Here is a 25,680-nt window from a genome sequence, read left to right on the forward strand (position 1 = left end):
ATAAACCAGAAGGCAAAGATATGAATGATTCATATCAGAATAAAATTAAAACATATGGAAAAAATTTAATCTCTTTCCATAATGAAAGGACTGACAATTAAAGGAACTTGGATATATCATTTCACATCTATGAAATTTGCACAAATGGAGGGAAAATGCTGTTGCAGTTGCAGTTTAGCTGATATGGTCCTGTGCAAGGTGGCACTGAGTACATCTCTTCTGTAAGGCAATATAGCAATATATAAAAAGAGCCATAAAGAAGTCTATAACCTCTGCTGGAGTCATTCTACTTCTGGGAATAACTCAAGAGAAGCAGGAATATATGCACACAGTTGCAATAAGAGCATTATAATGAGTGCAACAAAACAAAAACCTGAAAAGAACCTAAAATCCAAAAGAGAATACTGTCTAGTAAATTATGGGGCTTCTTTAGGATGTTCTATTCTGCAACCATTAAAGGCTGCAATTACAGAGGCTATGTGGAAATGGAAAAATGCTTATGACATGTCATTGAGAAAAGCAGAATACAAAATACCTTCAATTATTCCATGTGTATACACAAAGATGATAAGGAAACCTATAAAAATGAAATAGCTACTTGGTTGGTTGCAGAACTATTGGGCTTTATCCTTCTCTAAGTTTTTCTTTAACATTAGTACTGTATCATAATTTCAATAAAAAATGTACCATGGGGGGAGGGGGTGAACATACTGCATGGGGTTAAAAAAAATGGAGCTATAGAAGGATTTTTGTCTATTCATTAAATTTTCAGTTGCTCAAGTGTGCAGTTAATTTGCTAGGATCCTTAGTAAAATATTTGGCTCACCTCAGTGGCAGACCAAGATGCATTTTTCGCATGAGTGCTTTTAGAAACTGACTCCTAGAATCTAGTCTTACCTTGATATGACATGGAAACCCCAGAGAGTCAGCCTTTATTCAAGACACCTCCAGTCCCTCTTTTAGCTCCATGAGGTTCAGCTCCAGACTCCATAGGAAATAAAATCTCACCACAGGGATTCATACTTGTGTTTCAAACCCACTTGGAGTCTCTGATTGCTGTGGACTCCTCATTTTGGATCCCAATACTTGTGGCTCAGAACTTGGTTGTCCACCGTTCTATGTTTCTCAAGACTTCCTCACCCAGCCAGTGGATGCTTGTACCTATTACAGGCTGGAGGACCACCCCTTTCTGGCCAAACTTCCACGACCCGGCTCAAGCAACTTTTTTATGAGGGGTGGACAGATAAGGCTGTATAATAACTGTCTCACTCAGATACCAGAAGTACTGATGGACATGTCTCAAACAGGTCTTGGATTATAACTACCTGGTGACAAAGAAGATATTTCCTCCTCAATGAAAGTTAAAAAAAGGGACCTCATTGTAGTACAGTGGAACTCAGAAACCCTAATTTAAGGATAGGAGGGGCACAGGCACAGATAGGTTCATAATTAGAGGGCAGGGCCAGCAAATAAAATAACAGGATTTCAATAGGTCCATCACAGCCACCCTGACTCCCTGTAATTTGGTGTGAAACCCCAAAGAGTCCAATGCAAGACACTTAACTTACTTCAACACCACTCCCCTTTTTTTTTTTTTTTTTTTTTTTGGATCAGACATTCCACTCTTGAACTAGGCAGCTGCCAAAGCCTGCTTTTCCTGAGCTGGGCAGAGATGCCTCTGACTCCCTGAGGATCCCCATGGATAAAAACGCTGCAAAAGTAGGAAGTATTGTTGTTTTGACACCTTGATTTTCTACTGGTAACACTGGGGTAATATGAGCCTAAAATCAACAGTGGAAGGTGCCTGAGCCACTGGTTATAGAAACCTGCATGAAGGAACCCCCCAAAGACTTCCCCCGTCTTACAAAAGCCTTCAAGTGAACGTGGGGCACTCAAGCAAGGCAGCCTTCAGGCAGGGCTGTCACATTCCCTGCATATTTTGCAGGCCTTTTGGGATACTTTGAAAAACCAAAATCATAAGAGAATTTTACTGAAGTTCAGAGAAAAGGAGGAAGGGCTAGCATCTGACAGCCCCAGTGTCCCAAATTCAGTGGTCACGCAGTCTTACCTGGCAAGTCAGCTGTTGGTTTCCTCAAAAGGTAGGCCCAAATGTCAGTGGCTAAGAGGCCCAACAGGCCACCCCTCACCCTTCAAGAAATGGTGACAACATTTGATGGCAGAAGGACCTTCAGCAGTCCCTGACTGCAGGGAGCCCCACCTCCTACACCTACCATATCCCTCACATCACAGCCTGGAAGGAAAAATACTGTAAAAGCCATGCACAGAGAGCCTATTCTCCCATTTCTTTCAATTTTTAAGTATGCACACTGCTAATAAAAAGGGAAAACATAAACAAGACCAGACAACCTCCCCCACCCTGAATGCCAAACTTATCATTCCTGTGGGTTATAATTTATTAAATCTAGCCATCCCTCCCTCTTGGAAGTGCTAGAATGAGTTCTCTTGGATGAGAAGGCTGTGCAATCTCCTTTTTGTTCATGTCATTAATTTCACAGCTACACGGAAGTATTTCAGGACAACAAGGTGAAAGGCCAGAGACTAATTTAAGAAACTGAATTCTGGGTCATGAGCATCATTTGCGGCAAAAACCCACATGGCAATGAGGTAGTCTCTTCTAGGAAAATACCTACTTGTTTTTCATTTTGCAAAGAAAGGTCTGGCCCCTTGCATGAGTCAAATCTGAGAGGGTTCAGGTGAGCTGGGGACCAGAGAGTAGCTGTGATTGCGACACAGAGTTGATACTTTCTTATGGCACTTGAAGTCACGAGAAGGAAGAGCCCCTGGGCGCTGCACACTTAAATTATGATTGCAGGGCTGAAGACAACAGGGATCTCCTGCCTTTCAAGTTTTCAAAAATAAAGAGTTTTGGGCTTAGAGTAGCTCAGTGGTACAGTATTTGTTTAGCATTCATGAGACTTTGGGTTCAATCTTCTGCATGTATACACACACACACACACACACACACACACACACACACACTATAGTTTTTGACCCATGAAAATGTATGTAGACTTGTGCAGCCATTCTCCCATCCTCTGTCCCATTTTACTATATTTGTGGAACAAATTAAATGACTCTGAAGTCCCTATTAGACCCAGGATTTTGCAGATACTTTATGTGAAGGAGGTGGATGAGCACTTTCCACTGAGGGCCAACAGTGACTTGAGATGCCTCTAAATTGGGCCTGAGGTCATCTAGAATGCACCTGTGATTTCCCTTGGGCATAGGTACCACAGGAAAGTTAGACAAAGAAGCAGCTTTGGCACACATTTCTTATTATGATGCCTTTTAAAAATCAACAGGAGAGATTTGTCCTGGTGCTAATGACATTTAGACCGATGACAAGTATACTTTGGAAAAAAGTAAGTCAATTCTTTTCCTCTGAGTTTTTTTCCTCTCCCATAGCTAACAGATGGATTTCTAGAGTTGGACATTTCCAAGTGCATTCTTTACAGAAGAGGACTCCGTAAGCAAAATTTGTTTTTCGCTTTTCTGGTTTTTATATGAAGCACCCATTCTCCTTAGCATTCATCAGATCTCTGATGAACCAACAGCCACAGAGGGTCAAGACCAACGACTTGGCCTCATTACTTTTTACTAAATGTAATGTACATGAATATTTTTTACAAAGAGTCTAACATTTGAAAAGTCAGATCACTTTGATATGACAAAATAAACACTAACTCTACTCTTTGTAAAAAAAAAAAAATCACTGTTCATCCTGGGGATTTAAAGTTAAAGGAGAGTAAGTTTTTATCATATAATCCCTGCTAAGTCTTACTGGGTGCAAACATGTCTACCTGTGTGGGCTATAAAGTAGAAGGTGAAACTGAATATAGTCTATTTCCCTCTCTTCTGCATTCCTTAAACCTACAGATTTTTCCCCTCCCCCCTGATGTTCTGTATCACTGTCTCTCCATTTTCTTCATCTTTCTATCTCAATTGTCCTCGTCCCAACTATGATTATGTTGCATGTACATGGATTCATCCTGTTCTTTCTACATTTACATAGAAAGCCCAAGGCCAAGTTTATATTCCTAGGCAGAACAGCTTGATGTCCCCTTGAAGTGTATGCAATGGTCTGGGGTAGAGAAGCTGATGCTCAAGGGCTCTGTGTATATGTGGATCTGTGGGTGGAGAGGAAAACAGGTCTTCCCGATACTCTGTACCTGTCCCTGGACCAGGATCACTAGAGGAACTTTAAAAATGAAAGAAAAACAAGAAAAGTGCAAAACAGAATGCTGAGCCGCCTTCCCAAGACTGATTTGTTGGTCTGTGTTGGGACCCGGGCTCTCTGCAAATTCTGATGCACATCCAGGCTTGACAGCCTCCCCTCTGGGACTTTCACAGCTACACTGGACCCTGCACCTCAAGAATCAGTATGGTACTATGATCAGCAGGTACTACTCTGCTCTCAGAAGCATCTTCTGCACCCAAGATTAACTTTCCTTTTAATATTTCTCCAGAATTCCCACGGAAGCAAAGAACAAATATGATCACTTCCCCTTGGCCTTGACAACTGTAGGGCTGATATTCAACTCTCTCAATGCTGCTACCATACACCTGTGAAGATGGAAAGACATAAATCCCTCCCACAAAATCTATGTGCAGTGAGGACCCCCGACAACTCCAGCTTGACACAGAAAGAGGTACAGACCCACCTTGATCATCATCATCCACCCATCCTCACAATAACTGATGGTCACCTGGACCTTTCATGAGCTGCCTTGAAGGCAGTGGGGACCTCTGTCCTCACCTACCTGGACTCCACAGGACCTGGGAAGAGATGGAGTTAATGGAAAATACAGAGAAGTTTGGGGGACAAGGACTGGCACTGTGCCTACTCACTGCTTGGTCACATACCCCCCTGGAATGGGTCACCTCTGATCTTTTGTCCTTACTCTGATTTCTATGACTTGCAGGTCCCCTTCAGGGTGCACCTTGGTAACCTGCATTCTTATTTACACTGTCTCACTTTCCTTTCTGCAGGTCTAGCATCACTCAGAGTTGTGACCGTGTAGCATGGGTGCAGTCAGACATGGCTGCGTTCAAAAGCCCACCTTTCAGAGTCCTGGCTCAGGTCCAAGTGTTTGCCCACTGCTAGCTCTTTCAAATAAAAAAGGTAGTTTTTTTTGTTTTGTTTTTCTTCTAAAGCCTCCTCTGCCGATTGGTGAATGGAAGCTGGGACTTGAACAGAGAAAGCCTCACCTGATCTATTTTCTCCCCTTTGTGCAGGGAGCAAATTTATCACACTGACATTGGGAGGGTAACCTACTGGGCTGACAGCAAAACCTGTCTTCCCCTGAGCCACAGGACACCGTGGCAAGGGAAGAAAGCATATTAAAAGGAGTACCCACAGAGCACCTGTGAGAGCAAGAGGAGGGCTAACCCTGAAGTGCCGAGTATGGGTTACAACGTGGGGAAAACAATCCCTACAAAATTAATAAAACTCAAACTACTTGTGTTCACGTTGGTCTTCTCGAAGTGGATGGGGGAAAATAAGCCAGTCATTTTCCACAGGCCTTGTTGTGGGTATCACTGATGTCATTCGAGGACATGGTACAGAACACTGCAATCTCTCTGCTCTCCCCATGGGCAGGGATCTCTGGCAACAGGGGGTGCTCCTCAGAAGCACTTCTGAAGAAGCAAGTAAGTTATCTGAGGGAAGCAGTTTGTGATGGTCCTCAGGGATGAAAGCCTGAGGGGAGACAGACAGACAGACAGACAGGAGCCAGAGCAGGTTGTACCATCCCTAGAAAGCCAACACTGTCAATATCTACATACGCAGATATCATAGGATTCAAGGAAGACAATCTTCAAGACGCTAGAAAACTGCCATGGAACTAGAGATTGGAAAGGACACAGCGCGCTTTTAAAATGAATGAGCAGAGAAAGAGCAGCACAGTTCGATACAGCTGTGGACCACAGGAACACTGTTGCCTCAGAGAGCAAAACGGCCGAGTAAGCTTTCATATGTAAGCAAGGCAGGGGAAAAGGAGAGGCTAGAAGCACATTGGAGTCATCATTGTGAAGGTTAAATTCATGTTCTTCATAAAAATAAAGTCTTGTTCTGTCACGAGGGTGATATAAGTTGCCTCTCTTCTGGTGTCGCACTAGCATCTCCTCCAATCTCATGCCAGACTGGTCATGGCAGGAGCAATGAAATATACATCCCCAATGCCAGAATTTATTCTCTAATATTAGTCTCTGTGAAATGAAACCAGAGATACTGAAGAGTTGTCCAATTTCATGTCTTGTGGCTGAAAAATTCAGATAGACCTGGGTCACCCTTATTACTCAAAGACATCAGTGGTAATGTTACAAAAGGTTAATGATGCTCCCTTGGCTCAAACAGGGAGCGTCTGAGCATCCAGGAGAAAATGATGCCTGTATTTTGTAACATATTTTAAGAGAGATGTGATTCCAAGATGATAGTGAATTGATAGTGGTGGCACATGGCATGAAGTGGCCACTATCATGCACCTGTGAATTTCCAGTGTAAACTTACAGCAGGATAATTTGGTTCAAATTATGATAGTAGTGAATTTGTAAGTCACTAGAAGACTATAAAATAAGGTCATAAATTAGGCTATTCAGAATGCGGGGTAATGTATTCGGGTTTTGACATCAATTTCATTATCATAGTGATCCAGGTTCTCTTGGTGGTCACTTTTATTTTTTTAAGCCAGTCTGTAAAATTACAGATCTATCTGGGAGAGAATGCTGTGCAAGGCCTCCTGGGTTACAAACTGGATGGTCTAAAGCCAGCTGGAAGGAGCTTTAGGAGCTCTGGGAACAGTAGGGGTGGCCTACTATCTGACTCAGCATCCTCCTTCTTGGGATCCCACTGGAATTTGTCACAAAAAAATTGGATTTGGCCAGTGATACTTTCCTAGATCAAGTTTGTGCATACAAAACAGATCTTATAGCTATGGGTCTTTTGCTTTGAAGGGATACACACATGTATACATGTTAAAAACAGGATCCTCTCTAAAGGTAGACGTACCTCTGTTTTGTGATAGAACTTGAGGATAAACTAAAATAGTCCCTACTGAATGAAACATAGGGTCGTGTGAAATATGGAGCTCTCTTGATTATTTTGGCATGTTTTATAAGATACAGCAATTCGAGCATTCTTCAGAAGAAGGGATTGAAGAAATTGACTTAAAAATAGTTCAGTGTAACAAATCTAAATAATAGAAGCTTTTTTCTTCTGTTAGGATTACATTTTAGTGGCGGAATACAGTAAGTAAAATAAAAAGGGTAGATATACATAGGTTCCTCTTTTACACAAGGATGCATTGGAAATACTTGCCTATCCAAATGTTGAGTGATATAAACCATGCATTTGAAAGAAAAAAAAACAATACCAAAGGAGGTAAAGACCATTAGAATTAAGTTAATATATTTAGAAAAATGTACATGTCAACGAGTCCATAATTATGGATCGACAGACAAATGGGAGAAAGGGACTGACAGAACTCAAGAATGCTCTCAATTCCTGTAAACACAAAAATTTAGATGACACACAAAACTAGTTGGAATTGTATCTGTTTGGATCAGAGATTTAACACCATGAATTCCCCTTTGCCCTGGGAACAGGTCAATCTAATAAAGAATTGCAATTGAAATGAGCAGAGTTAGAGGTGAGGTAACCACAATCTAGGTGGCTTCGTGTGGGGGAGAGAGAGAGCAAGGAGTTCAGAAGGGATCTGTGCCACAGGAAAAGACTGAGGCAATAAGAGGGGGGATTGGAGCTTATAATGGGTTAACATCTCGAGGGAGTCTGGGAATTCTGTTTCTTGCGCTGACTTGGACTGAAATGAGCTAATAAATCATGAGTCGTATCCCTGTTGCTTCACCTACCCTATGCATTCGAGAGGTCGCCTGGAAGGAACAATGAACTGGGAGACAGCAGTTGCTCATTCTCCCAGCAACCAGGGTCAACTGTCTAAGGTCAAAGAAATGTGGCTTCTGCTGCTTAGACTGCTCCCAGGCCCTTAGCATCTGTTCAGGGAGTTAGGTCTTCCTGGGTAGGATGCTGAGATGAACATAAAGTCAAGACCCCCATAAAATTGACAACCCTGAGCAGAGCAAGAGGTTCTGAAATGCTATCTCATTAAAAGTTCAACTCCCCTCTTTTTCTAATGTTGGAAATCCATAGGTTTTAACTCGTGTAGAAACATGTTCTAACCCATTTTAAGGCAGAGGGGTTATAAATTTGAGATATATGCTGCTTCAGATTGTTATTTCCAACATGTGTGTTAATTCTAAAATTGTAACAGGGTTTTCAAATAGTCTCTTTACCAAAATGGCATGGGAAATTCCCCAGAGAAGATAGAAGGTTAAGTTGCCAGGGTACTGAAGTATGCGGACACAATACTACAGAGCACTGGGGGGAAAATGTCTCTTTCTCCTCTGTGGCTGTGTTCTCAATCGAAAATGTAGAGTATGATGTTCAGTTTCAGAGGTTTGGCACCACAGCTCTCTCTGCATGATTGACTGAAGATGCCTCAGTAATTACAAGTTGGTCACCTACACCCTTTGAAAATGTGGAGGCTTTTGCACCCTAGCATTTATTTCTGAAAATTTCCAAAACCAAATCATAATTTTAGAAAATAAACAACTGTAAAAGATACAAAAAAGTAATGCATTCAGCTTACCATTCTACTATCTCATCAAAGACTTGAAAACAAAAAAGTTTTTTAAAAAGTTTCACTACAAATTTCCACCCCAGCCCAGAGGAGCCAGACTCAGGGGAGTCGCCCAAGATGAAGCATCCTCTAAAGTACATTCCCCAAAGGTTGCTCTGTGGAGGAAAACTCTGTGTTGATAGCCTCACTTACATAGGAACAGCTCTCACATCCTTCTTTGGGACAACATTCTAGCTCTTCGGCCTACCTCACTTCACCTTCTCAAAGCAGATGAGCAGCACCATATGGCATGAGGGCCGCCTGACCCCCAGCTGCACGTCATCAATGGAATGGAAGCAGGTGACTACTGTAAGCATGCTATTGTCATTGCATGTTTCTCTCCATAATAAGAAAAGAAGGGGCATCACGAGAGCCCCTACAACTTAGAGCACCTCTCCCCTTCCATCACAGAGATAAGATCCATTGTTATTCACAAAATAACTACAACCAACAAGGGCATCGACTCTCTGGCTTTTACAAAGGGAAAAAAAAATTAAAGCAACAACTTGTAAGTCAAAGCATAAATCTAATACTTGGGCAAAACCATTTAGCACATGGAACTCATGTGCTCTATACAATAGGTTTATAAGTTTCACAAGTTTAAGAACAGTAAAATTTCAATTACCGGAGAAAAGCTAATAATTAGCATAGTAAGGGCATCCAAAAAAGAAAATGGTCACTGACATTATTGCCATAATATCTGAAATGAAAATAACTTTATAACCATAAAACTGTTTAAGTACTAAAAAGGGCACAGTCTATCATCATAGAAATCCTTTTTTTTTTAAAGCAAATCTTTCGGTTTATAAAGTTAACTTAATAAATTGATTTTCCTGGTGTTTGGAGAGCCTTTCATCAGAGTTAGTGGCTATTAAATATCTGTCCCAGATCCAGTGTGTAAGCCAAGAGCCCACATTTTACAGATGGGGACAACAAGGTCCAGAGAGTAGCTACAGGAAGGCCAGAATGGCCAACCCCACCTAGTGGAGCACTTTCCTTCCTCACACCAGAGCAACACTTTAGGGCCATCAACAAAGCAAAGCACCTTCTATGTCTCTACTCTCAGCAGGAGCCCCAGCTCAGCCACAGGAAACACCAGGTAAAAACAAAAGCATTTTGTCTCCAGTTTTCCCCCTCCTTTGCAGGTGACCATTCCAGCCCTCTGCTGAGCAGGGGTCATTTTGACCCCATGGGTCTCCTCAATCTTCCTGCCTTTATTCGTGCTTTCTTTTCATTGGTTCAACTTCATCCTCTGAGATCCTTGCATTTTAAGACCAAACAGTGGGAATCAGGGATTCTCTGATGCCAGTTTTTCTTTACTGAAATATCAAAATTGGTGCTTTTATTAATCTTTCACAAAATGGAAATAAGTTGTAGTTTTTTCTAGTTCATTTACCTCTCTCTACCAATACATAATTTAAACTCTGGTAGCTATTAAAAGTGAATTATATGATCAAAGAAAATATCTAATAAATAAACTGAAGGACTTCAATTCTCTCAGGAGTTCTTGAATTCCAAAATTCCAAATGTGCATTATTTTTTGGGTCAGGGGAGGGTACCAGGGATTGAACCCAGGGACACTTAATCACTGAGCTACATTCTCGCTCTTTTTTTATTCTGAGACAGGATCTCACTAAGTTGCTTAGGGTTTTGCTAAGTTGCTAAAGCTGGCTTTGAACTTGTGATCCTCCTGCCTGAGCCTCCTCAGCTAGGCTTACAGACATGCACCACCACTCCTGACCCAAGTGTGTATTACTTTTAAAAAGGCAAGCAAGTGTGTTAAAACAAAAGGTTTCCCTTAAATGCAGATATCTTACAATTTAGGATTGAAACATACTCCTAAAATTGCAGCTGAAGTACATTTTCACAGCCCATCTTTGCCCCTGCCCTCCGATTAGTCATTTCTCTAAAAAATTTCAGGGAAATCTCTCATTAAAACAACCCCTTGAAAAATATAGGTATATCTACATTGTATGTCCCAGAGAAAGCTTAGACATCCAGATCCCTCCATGCCCCTCTAAGAAACTTTAATGAAGATGTTTAAATTTTTTGCAATTAAAATACAAAAACCAAACACCTTCAGTCCAACCTGGGGAAAAAGCTCAAGCTTTCTAAGATGATTGAAGTCACTATGACACAACTATTCTAACAGAGCATTTCGACATCACAGCAAGAATGTAAAGAACTCCAGAGTGTGTGTAACATTAGCAAAGCTAAATCTTATCACACTTGCAAAACCACATCAGGGCTACACAGGCACACTGCTCTTCAGCATGAGGTGCCAACTTCTGAACAAGCCAGCTTCACCAAAGAAAAGACAACTGTACTAAGGCTGCAGCATGATATGCAGGAAATGGAAGATTCAAGAGCGTCTGGAACTTTAAAATTTCATTCTGTGGGCTCTTCTGTTTGAAAATGCTTCTAGGAGGACATGAAGAAATGTAAAAAGCTAGTTAACCTTCATGGTTGCTCTGAATTGTGGACAGGAACATTCGATTATTCTGGTGGTTCACTTTGGGGGTATTGTACGAAAAGTAAAAAAAAAATAATATCCAACTAGCTTTTTCCATTTTTATTATGAATTCCAGCCTTATGAAGAGCAGGGCTGGAGATGCATAATAGTACTGGTCTGGTTTTGAAGCATTGAAAAGCTTGGAGCAAGGCAAAGCTGCACACTTCTGTCCTCTTATCAAGTGGAAACCTATGGCCACAGTCCATCTAGACCACACCAGAAGTAAAAGACTTTGAAAAGAGGAAAAGATTTTGTCTTAAAGGAAAATAGAATGAGTCCACAGATAAACCATTCTCCTAATTGAACAGTGGTAAAATAAGCTGGTTGGCCAAGATTTCTAAGTGTGCAGCCACCTCTAATTCCACAAGATCCAATGTGGGGAGCAGTAGTCTCTTTTCAAAAATTGCAGAGGCACAAAGAATGGAAATGCCCTGAGCACTCACAAGTGAAAGGCATGGTTCAGTACAAAAACAGCCGAAGTCAGTGTTCCATGCAAAAATACAGGTATATTAAATGAGTGTATGACATACCCATTCCGAGAGGTCACCGAGCTAGCGAAATCAAAAACAAAACAGTAAGTGGACATTTTAGTGTGCACAGGTTTTGCCGAAAGCTTTCAACTTATCTGAGGTACCTATGGATGTTTACTATAGAAAAAGAACACACAATGAGTCAAGGGGGTAGATTTCCTACCAGGTGAATATTTCACTTTGCTAGATGTTAGCAGTGGCAGTAGAGGTAGAAGTTGGTCTTTACTTCTTTTTTCTTAGTACAGTGCTGAGGTCATCAAGAGACTATAAGCAAGCAATGTGTTTTAGCCTCAGTTTGACTACAGCACTTTTGCAGAATTACATTTATATTAGAACATTGAGCAAAATAACAATTTAGAACATCTTTATCTTAGAAATGCTCTAATTTATCAGGTTTTTTTTTAAATATCAAAAAAGGTGTTTTCTTACCATGAAGATAGATCTTCAAGATGGCATATTTTAACTAAAAATCGTGTCATCAAAAGGCTAGTCCAAAAATGAAATATGAGTTATTTGCACATGTATTCATAAATATCAGCTTATCAAGGAAATATTAAAATCCATTATATCAGCCTAAAATTCTAAAATCATAGCAAAACAAGATATAAAACAGTAAGGAGTAGAAAGGAAAGGGCGGAGAGAAAAGACATTTAATTACAATTTGCTCTGTGAGGGGAAAAACATTGAAACCTTAGTTTTGGGGAGGAACTTCACTTATAATATTTAATTTCTCCAAAATAATGGCTGGATCTTTTAGAAAATAAATGCTACCAAGACTACAGAATACCTTTACTTGCATAAGAAAAAAGGAATCAGGCCTCATAAAAATTAGAATTATATAACCAACACCTTATGCCGTAGGGCTGCTGTCCCAGATGACTATGGAATATTCTTTTTTGTCCACGACAAAACAGAAAATAACAAACACATTGACTCATTCTACCTAAATATATGGGAGCTGAGGTCTCAAGCAATGGCTAAAACAAACAAGTCAACATTTTCATAGCCATTCAGTGATGGAGTACAGCCTGTGGGCACCGGAGGAAGTGAGGTAATGACACATTCCCATTCTAACTTGGTGTATTACACCCACCACAGCCCAGGAGAGACAACTTGTGCACTTAAGTGAAGTCCTTCTTTAGAGATGGTGAAACCAAAGCCCAGAGTCTGTACGAGATGTGCCTGGGGTTATATTTCCAGTTGGTGGCAATGTTAGGACCAAACCTAAACCTGTTTCCCAGATTTGTCCCCCAAACAGGCTACCTCCCATGAGTAAATCTGTAAGGTGAATGCCAACAGAGCAGGTTTTAAAGAGCAGGTTTTGATGAACTTTTACTCATAAGAGTATTCTTCCCAAGAGATTTGTTTGTAGTTGGTGTGGACTACAAGCCATAGATTAAGAAACAACAACAACAACAAAAACCCAGTTGCATTCAATGTCAGAATGTTATTTTTATCCTGCCAGAAAGAAAGAGACAAGGATTCTCTTGCCTTCCCTTTTCCAGGGGCATTTGTGCAAAATCTCTAAGTTTGGGCAGAGCTCAGTCTTCAAGCAAGGGGACTTCTAATTCCCCTCATCAACACCTGTTTTGCTGTTCATCGCTGAGCATCATCAGGATAGAAACACCTTTGGCAGATTCTTTTTTTAAATGATGTTCTCTCCTGTTGCTCAACTTTCTGTGACTTCACAAGATGGATAAATGTCCTGAACTTGGCAGCAAGGTAAGACATTAGTGTATCTCATGACATGTATCTTAAGGAACTTTATGAAAATATGAATGTTTATGCTTCACTGGCCATTTTGAGTTCACATGATAGCAGGCGTTAACCCCCGCCTCTTGACAGGCACTAGTATGTCATCCTCAGGAAGCAGGAACACGTGACAAATGTGCCACATCATACCTGAGCATTTCTCTAGCAGCTGCACTGTGAGTAGCATTTCTCACTCCAAAGACAAGGACGAATGAAAGGAGCCTGAAACTTACTTTAGAGATAATGGCTATTATACAAGTAATACGGGGAAATAAAGAAGAATCTCTCAGTGAGGACATTTATGATAAAGGTTCTTGTAGAAATAATATCTTTCCAGGTCACATTTTTCAATCAAGGTTAGAAGACTGACTGTATATTAGCATGCCAGATATCTTAGCTTCTACAGTCAGGCATGGATATGGATAAAACATAACATTCACATTGTACCCACAGCACTAGTTCATTTTATATATATATATTACACACACACACACACACTCTCTCTCTCTCTCTCTCTCTCTCTCTCACATCAGTTTTAAAAGTCTTCATTAATGAAGTCAACTTTTAGAAACAGAATGCTCATCAGAAGGATGTAATTGGTAATAGTGTTAATTATTTCTGGAAGCATTATGCTAGCTCATATCAAAATCCATTGAGACTTATGTAGCCCTCCACTTAATATGCTCCTGGTCATGCAGGTTGGGACCCTCCTTCCTTATAGGCAGTTTGAATATTACTGAAGAATCTGTGACAGGATGAAGTAGACCAGAGAGAAATAGAAGAGCCCATCCCCACAGGCAGCTGTGAGCAATGATATCATTTAATTCTCACCCAATCATGAGATAGGTTGCATTTGGACCATGTGGGAGGCAAGGGAAGGGAAGAGAAATAACTTGTACCAGAGGTCACCTGGTCTTGCATAGGCTAGACTGAAAATATCTGCCTGACTCTAAGGAGATCTTCTCCCCCCACCCCCAAATGAATGCTGCTTATTCTAACTTAAGTTATTTCTACAAGAACAGCAAATGAGGGTTTAGAGGGAAATGGTGACATCGCCCGCTAATGGATCCATGTCATGCTAAAAGGTAATGGACATTCCCATACACAGACTATGGATCCAGTCAACTGAAAAGTGACAATACTTTAATATTCATATGCAGGGATTTTCCTTGTAACCACCAGCCATGAAATTGGCCACAGTGCCAAGTATCTACCCCCTGGTAATTTTCCCCAGAAGAAAATGAGACAGGATTAGACCAGAGGCAAAGTGACCCAAAGATGAGCTTAGCTAGGCAGGCTCTGAGAAGCACCAAATCCTCTTTGTCCCTGGGTCCTCCTCCTCATTTATACTCCTTTCAACATAAAGCCAGCTCCCATGTGTTCCTGGCTGGAGTTAAGGACATTTCAATAATAAAACAAAAAAATTAAAAAGAACCTCTCTGGTGTTAAATTTAGTTAAGCGCCTTTGTTTTCTTTGTTAGCAAGGGAAATTGCTGCAGAATCATAAATCCTTGCAGACTTCTATGAATGAATAAACAACTGAAGTCATTTAAAAAAAAACACTCAGTTGCTACACAGCAGTGAATAGACGCACCACACAAGGGCTTATTTATGACCAGAAGTAAAAAATATTGCACCACTCAAAGTATCCCGTTTGGTGGCAGTCATCATCATTAGTGGAAGTAATACTTATTTAAAAGCAGTAAATGGCTATTTTAAAACAGAATGGAATGGCATGCAAAGGAGGCATCATCCCGCTCACACAACCCCCAGGCTTTCCAGACAATCATTATGATCTGTCGTGTTAACTCGCTTCTCTCTCCATCTTCCCATTTTTCCCCCCCCTGCTGAATATTATCTTCTAAAACCAAGTTAAGTACTAATAGTAAATGTGCACAGTAGTCACTTCAGAGAGCAAACCAATCAGATGCAAGAGATTATATGGCAAAGTACTAAAAACAGTACTTCTAAAAACAGTACTTAAGAGGATTCTAAGAGGTTCTAGTACCTGAAGCTTCTGTCTGGGTAACTATTTTGTGGAGCTGCCAATGGGTTGTAAAATCATCTCAGTGAATAATGATAATAAATGTGTCAGAACAGGAAATAACTATCAGATTTTTCCTATCTTTGGTAAAATAGCACCAAAAAGGCAATAACATGGGTAATTTCAGAGTCTGACACACTATGGTGACTGTTATCCAATGGATATTTAATAAAAATTTTATTGATCATTTATTTTGGATATGAATTTTCAGTAAGATTTAGTGAATTGCTCTCTAAACATTGTAAATTATCTAAGTCCTTGAAATATACAGCTATATTGAAAAATCTTCCACTATAACATGGATGGAGATTAAGGTAGGTCTTATTCATATGTTTTTAAAGCTAAGGATTCAAATTTCATTAAGTTGCTCTTCCCTCTATATGGGAAATGAGTTATTGCTTACTTCTCTTTAAGAGAAGCCCAGTTAAGACTATTTTTTTAAAATTCTTGGTAACAAAGGAGAACAATGAACTTCTGAATTTGCTTTCTCATCTGTAGGACTCTCTGAACCACTCAAGCTAAACATTAGAGAAAAAGGAGTCCTTCGAAATGCACTTTTTGAACCAAACAGGATAAGATAATACCCAAGGGATAATTCTCCAGTTAGTACAGCATCTAGATCTTTCACAATTTCTAGGTTAAGGAAGTAAGGACGTAGGGTGATAATCATCACTTGATAACATCAATCAGATCTTCCTTCTCAAAGATTCCTGTACGTGATGAGTCTTGGAAAAAGTGTAATAAAAATATACTGTTTCACTAAACTGCAAGTATTTGAGGGTGTGTAAAAACTGTGAAGAGCTGAGGTCAGTGCCAGGAAGGGGGAAATGGACCCAGATTAAGGTCAATGTTAAACGAACAAAAATCTCACTGTATTAATGCTCCAAGGGAAAGAGAAAAGCTATTTTCTGGAGACTAACTGAAGCACATTGTTTTAAATCAAAAGAGTGAAGAACCACAAACCCTTGGTGTTTAGGATCCTAGAGATCTAATTAAACATTTTAATTTTATAGGTGAGAACATTGTGGTCCAGTGAGATTAGAAGACTTGCCTAAGATCTCATTAAGAGCTGGAAAATGACCAAATTATAAAAATTGCTTTAATGGATTCTGTGGTCACTGTCTCTTCTACCACAAAGGAGACATTTCTGTATTATGTATGAGCTCATGCAAGGAAAGTAATGATAAACTGTGTTACTTGGTAACTGCAAATGGTTCCTACCCACAGGCAGGGTCCTCTCCAGAATAAGAAAATAAGATCTGCAATTACAGAACAGTGGTAAGAACTGGCAGAGGATGTACTTAGTGTTGCCCACACAACAGACCTGCGGGGTCACTGGAGGTTTCTCAGCTGATCTAATACCTAAACTGGTTCCTTGAAGGATCCAGAGGGATTATATAAGAGGAAAGAGAGGAGGAGGAAAGCTCTTCCACATGAAGGAAATAGCTGATGGGCAGGATCAGAGGTGAAAAAAGAACTGCATGCTTGAGGCAGTGAAAGGAATTCCACTGGGTGAGACAAGTGCTTGGTAGGCTGTGGTGAGAAATGGAGCAGACAGGTGCACAGGGTCCACCAAATCATAAGGGGCATTAAGTTGTGTTAAGGAATTTAGAATTTACCTGAAGGTAATGGGCAAAGGATTTTTAACACAGAAGTGTAATAATTGAATTTGCATTTTAGAAAGAAGATTATGATTACTGAGTGAAAGCCTGAGGAGGGGGTAAGTACAGAAGGAATCAAAGCAGTTAATGGATTGCTGCAATATTTCAGTAGATAGATGAGGGAGTGTGGGAGAGTACAGAGGGTGGAGAAAACTAGTTGGAAGAAGGAGATTTGAAATACGGAGGCTGTAGAATTAAAGTATTTGATGATGAATAGACAAATAAATGTGGGTCATTAGGGAATAGAAGAATCAAAATTTATTCTGAAATATCTGGCCGAAGAAATGGTAGATATGGAGCACCGTCTCTCAGTTAAACACTTAAAGACCATTTTACTCACTACCAAGAAGCAGTGAGACTATTGAGTCCTGGGCACATGTCAAAGACCGAATTCTATAGAAAATGCTCTCCAAACTTCATGTAGCCTAGTTGTTTGTGCTCTATCAGAACAGTCATAAATCCCCAGTCGGATTTTCCCATTAACAAACCCTTCTTCACAGTCACCCTCAATCTCAAAGTCTCCCTCAGCCTCTCTTGGTGGGTTCTGGGGAAGGAGAGGGAGTAGGTTCAGAGTCTTGTGCCCTGCTTAGGCACAAAGATTTACTATCTTCATATGGATCATCTCAAAGTTTCCTAAGGTTTTCTAGCTCCACGCTGGAGGAATGAAATTTGTAACCTGCTTTTCAACTGTGGTAAGTCCCAATCCCAATTGAGGGCATAATTCAGGTACTCACCCCTTCACCGCCATTTTCACCTGTGTTGGCAAGCATTTCCTGAAGGGCTCTGACAGAGAGGGACTGTTCCAGCACAAAATTGCAGACACAGAGATCTGGAGGAATATACTGTGGAAATAAAACCAGAGTGAAGATAGTTATTTGTATCAGTCAGGATTCAGTCATACAATCACATCTCAGAAGCAAGAGCCTATGAAGCAAAATGACAATTGGATAGATAGAAAAAGATGGCTTTTCAAATCTATCCTTAGAAAGAAGAGTGAGGCAGAAAGCATCACAACACCAGACCTTAAACTATACTACAGAGCCATAGTAACAAAAACAGCATGGTATTGGCACCAAAACAGACATGCAGACTAATGGTACAGAATAGAAGATAGAGACAAACCTACACAAATACAGTTATCGCATACTAGACACAGGCACATAAATATTCACTGGAGAAAAGATAGGCACAAATGGCGCTGGGAAAATTAGAAACCAATGTGTAGCAAAATAAAATTAAACCCATCTCTCTTATCCTGCACAAAACACAACTCAAAGTGAATAAGAAACTTAGGAATTAGAACACAGACCCTGCACCTAATAGAAGAAAAAGTGGGCCCAAATCTTCACCATATTGGCTTAGGATCTGACTTCCTTAACAGGACTCCTAAAGCGCAAGAAGTAAAATTAAAAAAAAAAATCAATAAATGGGATGGATTCAAACTAAAAAGCATCTTCTCAGCAAAGGAACCAATCAATAACATGAAGAGAGAGCTTATAGAATGGGAGAAAAATCTTTGCCACCTGCACCTCAGATAGAACACTAGTCTCTGGGATATATAAAGAACTCAAAAAACTTAACACCCCCCCCCCAAAAAAAAAAAACCAAAAAAACAAAAAAACGAACGCAATCAATAAGTGGGCTAAGAAACTAAACAGACTCTTCTCAGAAGAGGATATACAATCAATTGACAAATATATTAAAACATATTCAATCTTTCTAGCACTTAGAGAAATGCAAATCAAAACTACTCTAAGATTTCATCTCCAGTCAAAATGACAATTATCAATAATACAAGCAATAATAAGTGTTGGTGAGGATGTGGGTAAAATGGTACACTCATATATTGTTGGTGGGACTGCAAATTGGTACAACCATTCTGAAAAGAAGCTTGGAGATTCCTCAGAAAACTTTGAATGGAACCACCATTTGACACAGCTACCCCATTCCTTGGTTTATATCCAGAGGACTTAAAATCAGCAGCCATATCAATGTTTATAACAGCTCAATTCACAATAGCTAAACTATGAAACCAACTTAGATGCCCTTGAATAGATGAATGGATTAAAAAAATATAGTATATATACACAATGGAATACTACTTAGCCTTAAAGAATAAAATTATGACATTTATAGGTAAATGGATGGAGCTGGAGAGAGAATATCATGCTAAGCGAAATAAGCCAACCCCCCAAAACCAAAGACCAAATGTTTTCTGATATGCAGATGCCAATTCACATAAGGGATAGGTAGGAAAGAATAGAGGTACTCTGGATTAGGCAGAGGGGAGTGAAGGGAGGGGAGTGGGTAAGGGGGTAGGAAGGATAGTAGATTGAATTTGGCATCAATACCCTATGTGCATATATGATTACACAACCAGTGTGATTCTACATCATGTATAACCAGAAGAATGAGAAGTTTTACTCCATATATGTATAATGTGTCAGTTTTTTTATGGCTTTTTTCTGTCATGTATAACTAATTAGAATAAAAAAAATTTGGAAAAAATAGATGGCTTCCTTTTATTCAAGTTTTAAGCTGGATTCCTCAGGCTGAGAAAAAGAAAAGCCCCAATCTCAAGGGAACGGTGACCAATAGGTCAGGATCAGTTTGAGCTAAGGCTGGTGGTGTGTTTGGGAGAACCCCCAATGTCCCTGCAGAGGGGCCATGAGGCCAGGGTCCTTCACACCCATGTCTAAGTGGGACCAAAAGAAGAAGGTCCCTGGAATCTCATCCATTTACAAGAGGGCAGTGGACAGATCAGAATGTGGCTCTAGATCACAGTTGTCAAAACAGGGAATCCATCTATTTGTTGAGAAACCCTGGATGCCACAGCATTAAAAGTGGCAGTAGAGGGGGTTAAAAGCTGTATAAGTAGAGCTCTGAACAATAAATATCCAGATAAGAACTGGTGACTCTACGGCAACCACTCTGATGTCCTAGAATCAGCTGACGGTGGTCAGTTACTGGCATGATAACTGTGCCTATTCTGGAACCTTTCTCAACAATGGTTAAAGACCTTCTCTGAACACTAATAATAGTTAACTCTGAGTGAGCACTTCCCAACAGGCACTGTTGTAAGTGCTCTGCAAAAATTAACTCATTTCATCCTTAAACCCACCCAGCAAGATAAGGACTCTTAATATTCCAGTTTATAGAAAAGGAAACTAAGGCACAGAGAATTGATGTCCAGGTATTTTATTTGTCCAAGCCAGAATGACATTGGGCAGCCTATCTCCAAAGTTCATGCACTTAACATTGTTCCTGCTAATAAAAATATTACAATTTTTTTTCATGACTAGAACACTGTATATCAGCAAATATTTAAGCATTATACTTAAGTGCAGTGCCTGATAATGAGAGAGATACAAAGAGACATAAAACAAAATCATTGTTCCTTGGGAGCTTACAGTTCACAATACACCGCCTTTCCTGAGAACACAACACTCGATTGTCTGGCATACCAATCCATTGGCAGAATGTTGGCACCAGGAGAATAGAAGGAATAAGGAATGTGGGCCAGAAATCACTGACAGCTATTCCTAACACTTCAAGACAGGTAGAGCTGTTTCCATGGAGCTCCTATTTAAAAAGCTAAAGCTAGCCTGCTACTAAGACTCAGATAACCTTTCTGACTAGGATTTTCATTTTAAAAGTAAAGATAATGAAATTTGCCATCTTTAAGTTCCCTTTAATTTCCAAGTGTTTGTACATTCTTCATACCTTCCCTTGTCCTTAAAAATAATGTGGTGTACCCCTGCTGGACCTGCCTTCAATACTCCTTTATTAAAGTTTTAAGACCCCTTTATTAAAGTTTGAAGCCAAGGACAGTAATCCTATTGCAAAGGCTATTGGCAACTTACATTTCTACTATGGATTTGAGTGAGTACTTTTTTACTTAAGTACTTTTTTTTTTTAAACTCATGGTCTCTTTTTGATTAGGAACTATAAAAATAAGTCTCCCTAGAATTTTGACATTAAGGAAATTCCTCTGATTTCCTTTATTCAAATAGTTCAACCATATAACACAAGGAGGAGCACAGTCTTTATTTTGCATGTATTCTGCTTTGTTTGCAAAGTCTGTTCTTGTAGCAGGTAATTAACTCATTTGTATGGGACTTGGGTGAGCAGCAGCTGGTAATACAGGGCAAGCCTCCCACCCAGGAAGTGTTTTTGCACACATACAGCATCATTATGAAGTAGTATACAATTATATGATGGAGGATTTCCCTAAACCTTATGCTGCAAATAAGCATTACCCAACCTAAGTCTCCCCAAATGTAAGGCCATCTCAAGAGATTTCACACAGATTTTTCTACTACTCTTAGCCTGCCTGGATTTTATGTTCCCAGAATAGGAAGCATAAAAACCAGGGTCTGATCCTTTCTTCCTCCTTCACTTTATTATAGCATGTGATTTGGAGATTCTTCTATTAGGAATAACTTCAGTTAGGATTGGTACTTTAAAGGTGCTTTTGGTTTAATCAATGGAATGGTCTTAACAAGACACATTTAACATTTGTGTCTAAACAATAGACAAATTCAGTTCATTCTCCTTAAGACAGAAATCTTCAGGGCTCCAAGCATTAAATTTCCCTTCTCTGAGACTGCATGGCTATCAGTAGTCTTTCTTCCCTGTGTCTAGTTGCTTGGACCAGGGACAGGTGCTCTCTTTTCTGCCATCTTCCATTCTGATAGAGAACCACTGACAGATAACACAGACACTGGGCAGGCTATAATTGTATCTGCCCTTTCCCTCCAGGTATTCAAAGTCTCAAGGTAGTCATGACTTTACTCTTAAACAGAATGGGTACATTGAAACATGGGGATAGTGTGCATGGGAGCACCATTTTCCAGTTTCCTAACAGTTTAGTTTCTATACCTCTAGCACCTGGCCCCTGCCTGGACTCTCTCTTCTTGGGATTATGGTCATGCCACTCGAACAGCACACAGAACAATGTGTGGGCAGTGACAAGGAAGGGAACAGGGCAATAGGAATACCTGGAGAAAAACAATATCCAACTAGCAACTTGTGAAATGAATGGAGTCTACAGCCACTGGGCCTACCATGCCAGCTGTCATCCTTAATTAAACTCCAAAGTGGCCTGAGCTTCCACCTCCACACTCCTAAAGAATGAGCAAAGGCCACTGGATCATCAAAGCCCATTTGCTTGTATCTGGGAGAGTACCCCAGGAGGCAGCTCACCGTCTCTGTGCTCTGGAGCCAGTGCCTCAGTCACTCTGCCTGCTGGGTGGGGACTTGTGTTTAATGATTCTCAGCAGGAAGAAAAGGGCTCTGTTGACATCTGCTGTGAAACAGCTCCTCATCACTCTCCCCAGCTCTGTCCTCACCCTGGACAAGCATTTCATTTCCAAGTGTCCTACAGGAGACCTTGAGATGCCAGGGCTCTGGGTAAGCCAGGAACCCAGTGTTCATTAACCCCACTACGTAGAAAATAGTAGGGGAAGGTTTATGTGTTATGCTGTGCTCCATAGCCTACATGACAGCATATTTTTCTAAGATGTACTGAACCCAAGATCATGGGAACCCAGTGCCCCATTCCTGGTTATTTGACATTCCTTTATTTAGCATCCACATTGAGCACTCAGCACGGTGCTAGCCTTCAGGGAAACAAAGTGCAGAGTTGGTTACAAAGGAGGAGAACTGTCACCTCTGTTATACTGTAAACCATAGTTTGGTGCATCAAAAACGATGCAAACTAAAACAAACTGTCCATTCCATGAGTTTGTGGGTTCTTTGGAAAAGAGGTGCTGTGTTCTGCTTTTTGTGTCCCTGGTACATAAAACAGTAAAAGTTCCAACCCACACCTTCTTGAACAGTCTCTCTGTATCCTCTAAGACCATCCAGGTATGTGGCTGATGGTGACTATAGCTATAGACAAATTATACTGGGTCTCCTTGTTATTCAAGATGTTTTCTTCTTCCATTGTCATGAGTCTCTTACTTTGGTTAAATTATCTGACTCACATACAGCCATGTCCCAGTGATCCCCCTGTATGTTAGTAAGCTTTTTCTTGCTGTGACAAAATACCTGAAAACAATCACCTTAAAGGAGAAAAGGTTATTTGTCTTACATTTTCAGAGGGTTTTGTCCATAGTTGCTTTGTCCTATCACTATGGGCTTATGGTGAGGCAAAACATCATGGCAGGAAGGGTATGGTGGAACAGAGTTGATTACCCAATGGCAGACAGGAAGCAGAGAGAAAGCAAGGGATGGGCCAGGGACAAGCCATACCAGGGACAAGAAGGGAATATGCCAGAGATAAGACATACTGTTCCAAGGAATACCCCCATACCTTCTTTCAATTAGGCTCCACTTTCTATAGTTTCCACCACCTCCCAATAGTCCATTCAATTATGAGTTAGTCCCATCAATGAGTTAGTCCATTAATGAGATCAGAGCCCTCATCATTACAATCACTTCCCAAAAGCCAGACACTGAACACTGTTCCAGTGGGGACATGAGCTTTTGGAAGACATGCAGGATCCAAACTATATCAACTTGAAATCAATATAGGGCATATTGTGAAGAGCGAACACTGGCATAGGACTGTCTGAGGTCAAATCTGTTCAAAAACTTACTAGTTGAATGATATCAGGCAGGTAACATAATCTCTATGCCTCAGTGTTATTATTTGTAAGATAGATATAACAGTACCTACTTTTCAGAATTAACTAAGTTTTTATGCCTAAAGTGCTTAAAATAGAGTATAATGTCTAGTAAATACTAAGTGTCAGATATTATCCAATGGAGCAATGAAATTAAAATAGCAATAAGTCAAAGACTCACTTATGTAAAATAGAAACTTCAAAAATAACCTAAAAATAAGGCAACATTCCTATCCTTCAGGATTGTGTGATCTAGAGGAACGCTGGGGAAGCCGATGGACAATTTTCAAGTAAGAGAGCATGTGAGGAAACACAGTTGAAGATGGGTGAGGTAGGGGAGAAAACAAGAAAGGAGTTGATCATGTGTAAGAGGTGAGGGGTAAGGAACGAGTTTACAGAAATGCAAAATGAGGGAGAAGGAGGAAGAGGCATTAGACTGAGAAGGGTCTTGAGTCCTCTTGCTAAGGAAGAGGACAGTAGGGTGGCATTAAAGGGAGTTATGTAGGAAGTGATACAATCAAATTTGCAACTTTGAATGATCATTGCAGGTCCAGTGTAAAGAGGTCTTAGACCAAGGCCAAGAGACAAATTAAGTAGGAGATTATTGCTGGAAAGTAGACAAGTGACAATGGCCTGAATTAAAGAAGTAACAGCAGGAATGCGGAGAAGGGAATGGATTTCAAGGAGACATCAGAGAGAGAGGCCTGCTGATTAATTGGATGTGGGAGATGATGAAAAATTGGAAGATGACCAGGTCTCTACTGGCTGGGTCAGAATGCAAACAGGAATCAGCAAGACTAAGTCACAGCAAGTATCAGAAGGACCATGCAGACGGCAACCACACTTGGCAAAGTGCTCCCTGGAATCTTTCATTTGGGCCAGCAGAAAGGTGATGAGAGAGTTGGGAACCTTGAGATGATATGGGTATTCCTGTAGATATCTGCAGAGATGGGTTGATCTGGGAGAAGAGGACAATCTGTGTGGCTCTCATACATTGAAGAGAATTCCTGGAGTTGATCTGGATAACTACACTTCCTTTCTCATGTCCATCATGCAGTCAATAAAACTTAGCAAATGTTTGCATTCAATACATTAAAAACTGCTATAGGAACAAAGAAAAGTAAGAGGTGATTTCTGTCCTTGTGAACTAATAATAATAATAATAATAATAATAATAATTATTATTATTATTATTACCTATTTGAAGAGAAATCTCCTCTGAGGTTTCCAGGCACCAGCAAGTATATTTAATGCTAAATTGAGAGGTTTGGTATGTAAAGTTCTGTAGGAACCCTTTCAGAGAAGTCATGATTAGGAAAGTTACCCAGGCAGGAGGTTGGTCTGAAGGGATGAACAAGATATATTCTTAACTTGAGCAAAAAGTTCCTGCACTTGGTAAGAATTCAACTTTTTGTTTAATGAATGTTTGAGATAGGAGAATCATTTTTCCATGTTCTGTATTGTATAAATTATTTCCTTTCCATTTAAAATTCCATTAATTGAGGCAGTATTTTTACATTATGGGACTTAAGTATACTCGCCTGCCTTTGCTTTTTTTTAACCCAACTTCTCAAAGAAAAGATCACGACCACAAAGATATTGTGAATGAGAAAAAGTGGTGAGCAAAGGAAGGAGAAAGTACTGGATAACTCTACTTACTGATCTTTCTGCCTATATCTCCCACCCCATTCCCAGGACTGAGCCACGAGACAGATGCTGTGGTATTATGGTATAAGAGTGGTGTCCCCTTCTCTGTGGTTTCACTTTACTCAATTTTCATTGTCTGAGGTCAATTGTGGTCTCAAAATATTAAGTGGAAATTTCTAGAAATAAACTAT

General features: G+C 40.2%; 1 protein-coding gene across 1 annotated transcript in view; it reads right to left on the minus strand.

The window, feature by feature from the left end:
- The window catches only part of Ryr3 (ryanodine receptor 3), a 364,780-nt gene that overhangs the window by 305,142 nt on the left and 33,958 nt on the right, over positions 1 to 25,680 (minus strand). Inside the window, exon 3 of the mRNA XM_026390365.2 lies at positions 17,948 to 18,055. Coding sequence (XP_026246150.2) covers positions 17,948 to 18,055 — 108 coding nt within the window. The remainder of the gene's footprint in view (positions 1 to 17,947; positions 18,056 to 25,680) is intronic.

This window comes from Urocitellus parryii, chromosome 6 (assembly GCF_045843805.1).
Source record: "Urocitellus parryii isolate mUroPar1 chromosome 6, mUroPar1.hap1, whole genome shotgun sequence".
Taxonomy (NCBI): Eukaryota; Metazoa; Chordata; class Mammalia; order Rodentia; family Sciuridae; genus Urocitellus; species Urocitellus parryii.